At 47.0% G+C, this 7,948-nt stretch overlaps 1 protein-coding gene across 1 annotated transcript in view; it reads right to left on the bottom strand.

Moving 5' to 3' along the window:
- Positions 1-7,948, bottom strand: part of ttn.1 (titin, tandem duplicate 1) — a 148,380-nt gene that overhangs the window by 42,919 nt on the left and 97,513 nt on the right. The window contains 19 exon segments of the mRNA XM_061089000.1: positions 34-336; positions 454-1,041; positions 1,155-1,451; positions 1,549-1,746; positions 1,919-2,023; positions 2,121-2,428; positions 2,558-2,840; positions 2,935-3,222; positions 3,316-3,606; positions 3,716-4,003; positions 4,327-4,632; positions 4,743-5,045; positions 5,164-5,466; positions 5,627-5,914; positions 6,029-6,328; positions 6,420-6,722; positions 6,820-7,119; positions 7,213-7,488; positions 7,601-7,841. Coding sequence (XP_060944983.1) covers positions 34-336; positions 454-1,041; positions 1,155-1,451; positions 1,549-1,746; positions 1,919-2,023; positions 2,121-2,428; positions 2,558-2,840; positions 2,935-3,222; positions 3,316-3,606; positions 3,716-4,003; positions 4,327-4,632; positions 4,743-5,045; positions 5,164-5,466; positions 5,627-5,914; positions 6,029-6,328; positions 6,420-6,722; positions 6,820-7,119; positions 7,213-7,488; positions 7,601-7,841 — 5,569 coding nt within the window.

Raw genomic sequence — 7,948 nt, 5'->3', positions numbered from 1 at the left:
TTTTGTTCACACATTAAATACTTTTTTACTTACAGATAGCAACTATAGTTCTAACAGGCATAGATGTTTCACTTGGCTCTCCAAAGCCAGCTTTGTTCTCAGCAAAAACACGGAACTCATACTCCAGGCCTTCAGTCAGACCAGTGACTTCATAACTGAGCTCGGCAATCGATTTCTTTGAGGCCCTGATCCATCTCATAGCCTTTTTCTCCTTCTTCTCAACACAGTAACCTATGATATCACTTCCGCCGTCCTCAGTTGGCCTCCTCCAGGTGACAGTGGCTGAATGTCCATCCACTTTCTCAACCTCTGGTTTGGATGGTGGACCGGGAGGACCTAAAGGTTTTGATAAAAGAAACACATGAATAAATCTCACTTGTACATATTCTTCCAGTGGTTAATAAACCCAAATTCAGAATGAAAGAAGCAGTATAGAATATAAACTGTGCATACCGAATCTATCAACCATCTTGACGGCCTCAGAGTGGGATGGCTCACTAGCACCGTACTGGTTCAGAGCAGAAACTCTGAAGAAATACTCGTTGCCCTGGATGAGCTTGGTGGCTACATAGTGACAGTCGATGACCTTTTCTTCCAGAACAGTCCAGAGCAGGCGGCTGGTCTCCCTCTTCTCCAGGGTGTAATATTTGATAGGAGAGCCTCCATCCTCAGTTGGAGCTTCCCATGTAAGAGTGACCTTTTCAGAAGAGATACCAGTGCATTCAATAGGCCCAGGAGTACCAGGAACATCCAGAACTTTGACCTTGACAGTTTCCTCCTTTACACCGAAGGGGTTGCTGGCAGTTATGATGTATTCCCCTGTGTCCTTCCTGCTGGCATACTTGACGGACAGAGTAGAGGAAGTTGCAGTGGTCTCAATATGAACAACCTCCGAGGGTTTGAAGTACTTTCCTCCCTTTGACCAGCATGAGGTTGGAGCAGGTTTGCCATCTATGCTTGTGGCAGTGATGACAATGGTATCGCCAGCTCGGACAGTCAGACCCTCCAACACATGAGAATCAATAGTAATGGTTGGTGCCGCTGTTGGAGGAAATAGGAACCATTTAATTATTCAAGCAGTATACACAGTCTCTACCTCAGTGTAACATTGTCTCACTGATGGTTTTAACAGTGTTTTATTGCGCTCATCTCACCATATTCATCTCTGCAGATGATTGTATCTGTCTGCTCGGAGGGGGGGCTAAGAGCACCAGCTGCATTCTTCGCCCTGATTCTGAACTCATATTTGCAGCCCTCCTGCAGTTCGGTGACAGTAAATGCAGGATCCACAACATTCACATTATTGGCCTTGACCCAGATCTTAGACGGTAGGTCACGCCTCTCAACAATGTAGCCAGTCAGCCTGTGGCCTCCATCGAACTGTGGCTCCGTCCACTGGAGTGTCACGGAGCTCCTTGTGATGCTGACGACATCAGGTTTACCAGGAGCATCTACAGATATGGATATAAATATGAATGCAGTTTTGTATCTTTGCACAATTTGTAATTTATTATATTTGAAAGCCACTTTTATAAGTTTTACACCCACCAATGGGATCCAGGGCCACCTGTGGATCAGTGGGAGCGCTCGGTCGGCCAGTGCCAGCCAGGTTGATTGCCATGACTCTGAACTCGTACTCCAAGCCTTCAGTAAACCCAGTGACCTTGTGTTCCCTCATCTTCAAGGCAGCTGGACTCGCCCTCTTCCACAACATACTGTTCCTCTCTTTGAACTCAACATGGTAACCTGAATGTAGAACCAAAGGTGTAGAAGAAAAAATCCCTAATAAGTTCACATGGCACATACAGATCATATAAATATCAATTAAAGTGCAATAGTGAAGATAAAATGCTTGTCAAATAATACAAGAAATAACATAGCTGCTGAGTAAGTGTACAAGTGTTCAAGATGACTATACCTGTGATGGGAGATCCTCCTGTCTTCCTGGGGTCGGACCAGGCCAGGTAAGCCGAGTTGTGACGCATGCTCATGACCTGAGGAGGAGGAGGAGCATCAGGAACATCTGTGGAAAAACAGTGAAAATAGAGTCAGAAAAAACTCAAATTCAACACTTTAACATCGTTAGCCTATTCAATATATTGTTTGTTATGGTAACTCACTGAATGGATGTTTAGCAATAATGGGCTCGGATTTGAGTCCTTCTCCAAACCCATATTTGTTCTCAGCACAGACTCTGAAGATGTATTCTGTGCCTTCATGGAGACCGGTCACTCTCATGCTGTTGGTCTCCACAGTGGAGGACACAGTCACCCACATATTGGTAACTGAGTCTCTCTTTTCCAGGACGTAGTTGGTGATCTCTGAGCCACCGTCGTCCTTGGGAACCGCCCACTTCAGTGTAGCGCCATCGGCAGTAACCTCTTTGAACTTAACGGGTCCAATAGGGATGCCAGGTTTACCCACAACCCTAAAAGGAGACAGGTAAAATAAAATACTTTGCTTATACTTTTTGTTATTTATTTAATTGTTACCGGTATTTTCCAAGCAACATATTTTGTATGTTGTATTTCATGCCCTGGTATAATCTGATCGCTACCTGATGAATATGGTGGACTCCTTGGTCCCAGCACTATTTCTCAGGGTGATGGTATACTTGGAGGCATCACTCCTCTGACAGTCCCTGATCAGGAGGGTGGTGTTGACTGCAGAGGACTCGGCACACACTCGGCCAGTGTCTGTCAGATCTTCATCATCTCCCTTCTTCCAGGAGACCTTGGGTGTAGGTTTTCCAATGATCGGGATCTTCAGACGGACAGTGCTGCCCTCCTTGGCAATGTAGCACATGTTGGGAAGCTCCCTCAAGTCACAGCTTGGAGGAACTGCAGACGGAGAGAAAAAATATTTTAAAAGTCTATAATAAACAAATTTCTGAATAGCTTTCTGACTGAAAGTTTCATATATAAAAACACTTACTGATCTGGTCCTTAGCCACCACTTTGAGCTCCTTAGCAGAACTCTCTCCTGCGTCATTAACAGCCTTGACTCTGTAGTTGTACTCTCTGTCCTCCACCAAGTCCTTGGCGCTGTATTGCATATTCTTGGACCTCATTACCTCCTTGTACTTGTCATCACCATTGAGAACCTCCACCACATAGCAGGTAATGCGACTGCCACCATCGGTGAGTGGTTTCTTCCAGCTTAGAGTGCAAGAGTGTTTGGTCACCAGCAGGGTCTTGAAGTCCATGACAGGCCCAGGCTCCTCTGAGAAAAGTGAATATGAACAAAGTGAGAATAATATTTGCTAGATCAATAAACAGGACATCCAACAACAAAATCGGCTATCATCCAACTCACCTGTTGCTCTGACTGAATCGGCTGTTTCGCAGTACTCTCCGGTACCAAGCTTGTTGACCGCTGACACTCTGAAGTAGTAGGACCGTCCAGCCTCCAGGTCTGGCACCTTGAATTCTGTCTTGGCGCAGTTGTCGGAGACGATGGACCAGGCCTTCCTCTCAGTATCACGCTTCTGCACAATGTAGTGGGTGATTTCGTGGCCACCATCCATCACAGGAGGGTCCCAGTAGATGGAAGAACTGTCTTTGGATGTCTCCTTCACCACTATGTTGTCTGGAGGTCCAGGAGTGTCTGTTGAAATACAACAAAACTTTCAAAATGTATCAACTTAAGCCCAATTTTCATTTCATATATCAGCTCAGTGCTGTTTCTGATGAGTTCATGTCTGTCCTTCACTAACCTATAACCTTGACAACAATGGTGTACATCTTCATGCCAGCCGAACTCTCCAGGCTCAGGATGTATTTGCCTCCATCATATCTGTTGATATTGTCCACCGTCACCATGGTGTCAGTGTTAGTGGACTTGATGATGATGCCTTGGCGGTCCTTGAGGTTGGTGTTCATTTTGGCCCATGTGATCTTGGGAGTGGGACGACCCTTGATGGTGGCCTGCAGCCTCATGGTGGTGCCGGCACGCAGCTCCAGGAGCGTCTTCAGCTCTGCACTCAGCTCCGCCTCTGGAAGAACTACAACAAAACACAGAGGACAGGTTTAGAAATGACTTCTTATGACTGCAAAGACCTCATGTAGAAAGAGAGCCTGTTCATTCACACCCGGTCTCAGTGACCAGGCTAACATGATGTTAGAAAGCTCAAATTATTTAGTTAGTTTTCAAATTCTTTCATAAACCAGCTAACTATAAATAAGTCGCACTATGGACGGAAGCACAGACAGAGGGACGGACAACCCAAAACATAATGTCTCCGGGCAGAGGCATAGTAACGTTTTGATGAATAAAAACTTAAAATCTTGTAAATTTAATAATAAACTAAAATGTTTGTATACATACCAATGATGTCCTTGGCCACATGTTTGCCAGGGACTTCAACCGGCTCGCTGAAGCCGACCTTGTTGACGGAAGTGATGCGACACTGGTACTCCGCCTTGTCAATGAGGTTTTGAATGACATAGCTGGTGTCCTGCAGGTTCCTGGGGACGTTGCAGCGGATCCAGTCTTTTGTATCAGTTCGCTTGCACTCCACCAAGTATCCGATGATGGGGCTTCCACCATTGTTGGCGGGGGCAGTCCAGGTGAGACTGATGGCGCTTTGGAAGGTGTCCTTCACACTGGGATTCACAACAGGGCCAGGCGCAGCTGGGGAAGAGCACATTGATCCAGTTTAAGTAACATCTAGGATTGAACACTACATGCAATACCTTCTTAAGCTATAACTGTCCAAGATTTTCAGAAATGATGGGACTTACTGATGGGGTTCTGTGCAGTGGTGCCAGCAGAGGGCTCGCTGGGTTTGCCAAGACCTGCAATGTTGAGGGCAGTGACTCTGAACTCGTACTCAGCTCCCTCTGTGAGGCCTGTAATATCAAGGCTCCTTTCTGTCATAGGCTTCCTGCTCAGCTTGGTCCAGTGCAACTCCATTTTCTCTTTCTTTTCCAGCATGTAGCCCAGGACGATGGACTTTCCATCATCAGCAGGCTCCTTCCAGCTCACAGTCATACGATCTTTGGTCACGTTGGTGATCACTGGGGCCTCACAAGAACCAGGGACAGCTGTTGGTGAAAACAGAGTTCAGTTCACGTTTGAAATTACTTTGGAACTGTAGCACTACTTGCTACGGTTCTTCACTGATGTTGTAATGACCCAGACAAAGTGCTGGTAATAACTTACTAAATGGGTTCTTGGCAATAACAGGGTTTGTTATGTGGGGGTCTCCAACTCCCCACATGTTCTCAGCACGGATTCGGAACTGGTACTCGTGACCGTCGATCAGCTTCTCCACCTTAAACTCAAGGACATCACCCTTGATCTTGGTGGAGACCTGGGCCCAGTTAGGTCTGCTGGTCTCACGCTTATCCACAATGTAGCCATTGATGGGGGCACCACCATCTTTCAAAGGTGGCTCCCACGACAGTTTCATACTGGTGGCCAACACCTCTGTGTGTTTGGCACTAACAGGAGGGCCAGGCACGTCTAAGGACACAAAATATTCATGGTATCAGCCAACTGAACAGAACATGCTGATTGGTGAAGCTGTGGGTTACCTCATGTAGAATACAGTTGATAGATGTTAAAGTTTTATCACGTTAAGAGTTTCAGAAAACATCCCTAAAGAAAAGAGGCCAGTACTCACCCAGAACGTTGACTTCAATCTCAGCAGTCTTGGAGCCGCTGGCGTTCTCAGCCAGGATCGTGTAAGTCCCTGTGTGTTCCTTGGTGACTCCTGCCATCTCAAGCTGGTAGTGATTCCTCTGCTGGGTGATGACCTGGCCTTCGCCTGACTTCAAGCGTTCGTCACTTTTCTTCCAGGTCACTCTGGGCAAGGGCTTACCAAACACCTCAGCCTCCAGGAGGACTGTGGATCCAGCCTTCACCTTAAAACCTTTTTGCATCCTGGCATTGAGCTCCACTCTGGGAGGAACTGTGTTTAAAGATAAGAAAAATTAGTGTCATGCTCAGGTCCTCTTTCTTTTAAAGTCAAATCTTTTGGTGGTTAAACTTATAACACAGTAACATTGTTAAATAAAAACCTCACCGTTCTCAGCACAGACCAGGACAGGGTCTGTGGGCTCAGATGGTTTGCTTATGTTGACAGCAGTTTTGGCAATGACTCTGAACTGGTAGTCCAGGTCTCTCTCCAGACCAGTAACCGTATACTCCTCCCTTGGTACATTCTGACTGCTTGTGTTGCAGCGGATCCAGGTGTCTCCTGGCACTCGCATGACCTCAACATAGTAGCCAATGATCTTACTCCCGCCATCATTCTTGGGACGGGTCCAAACCAGAGTGACAGAGTTCTTGGTTACATCCAGGATCTCAGGTTTACCTGGCGTGTCTGTGACACAAAGAGAACGTGAGCAGAAGTTAAGAAAAGTAAATGAAATGAAAAAAAAAGATTGTTGCAAAGGTGCTGGCAGCAAACATACCAATGGGTGTTCTGGCAGTGACAAAGTCGGTCTTCTTGCTTGGTTTGCCCTGGCCTGCACGGTTGATGGCGGACACTCTGAAGGTGTATTCCAGGCCCTCGATGAGGCCAGCACACGGGTACTCGGTGGTGCGGACAACTGCGTCATTGGCCTTCACCCACAACAGGCTGTTCCTCTCCTTACGTTCAATGTAGTAACCTGTGATGGGGCTGCCTCCGTCACTCTCCGCCTTGTCCCAGGCCACAAACATGCAGTCCTTGTTGGTCTTGTTGATGCGACAGTTGAGGGGCTCGCTGGGGACAACTTGTGACAACAAAACAGACAAATTGATGTCAACACACTTTCAACTTTAGACAAAGGCTTGTATCTAAATGGAGTAAAATATTTCATTTAAACCTACCGAAGGGGAACTTGGCAACCATCCTGTCAGACGGAGTTGGGTCTGACACGCCAAAGCGGTTCTCAGCACGGATGCGGAACAGGTATTCTTTTCCAGGAATGAGTTTTCCAAGCCTGCAATTGGTCTTTGGGCAGGAAGAGAGAGCCGTCATCCAGTCACCTCTGCTCACATCGCATTTCTCTACCACATAGTTGGTGATGTTGGTTCCTCCATCCTCCAGTGGTTTGTTCCAGGCCAGGGAGCAGGCATCAGAGTCGATGTCGCTGATGACCACGGGGCCCTCCGGTGGACCGGGCATATCTGAAGCACAAAGAAGTCAGATAAATCATTTTCTCTATTGCTGAGTGTCAAAATGTAAATTACTTTAATTTCCCACATGCGGGTGACACGGACCTTTGATGATGATCTTCAGAGACTCCACCACCTTTGCAGAGCTGTTCTCAGCCATCAGACTGTACTCGCCACTGTCAGTCCTGGAGACATCTTTGATGATCAGGACACATAGGTTACCCGACTGGTGCACTGCCAGGCGACTGGAGGGGACAACGGCTTCCTCACTACGCATCCACTTGCAAACTGGGGAAGGTTTTCCAGAAACCACAGCCTCTACTCTGAGCTTGGCTCCGGCTCTGGCGCTCACCATCTCCGGCATGACAATTTTTGGTTCCACTGCAGGTCAAGACATGAGATGTTACAGACTATCTGGGGGTGTGTCTATCTTGAGGTGCATCGTGGGATAATGGCCAAAACTACGTCTTATTAATCAGAGAAAACAACTTACACGTCTGTTCCTTGATCTCGATTGGCTCCCTCGTCTCGGTGAATGAGCTCATGCCCATGATGTTTTTGGCAGCCACTCTGAACTTGTACCTCTTGCCCTCCTTCAGGCCACTGATGCTGATTGTCAGACCTTTCACAGTTGTGTACGCATTCCACACCTCCTTTACAGGCTCTTCCTCCTCTGTTTCCTCTTCCACTGGAGGTGGAGGAGGTGGTGGAGGAGCCTCCTCTCCTTCTGCAACCTGTGGCAAATTGAGCATTTTAGATTAATGACTCATACCTCACATTTATACCATAATAAGAAAGAAGGTTGTGCTGCAAAATTTTATGAGAGCGTGAATATCTGTCA

Source organism: Limanda limanda, chromosome 16 (assembly GCF_963576545.1).
Source record: "Limanda limanda chromosome 16, fLimLim1.1, whole genome shotgun sequence".
NCBI lineage: Eukaryota > Metazoa > Chordata > Actinopteri > Pleuronectiformes > Pleuronectidae > Limanda > Limanda limanda.
Note: the sequence above shows the minus strand (reverse complement) of the source record. Positions and strands in the feature narration are given on the sequence as shown.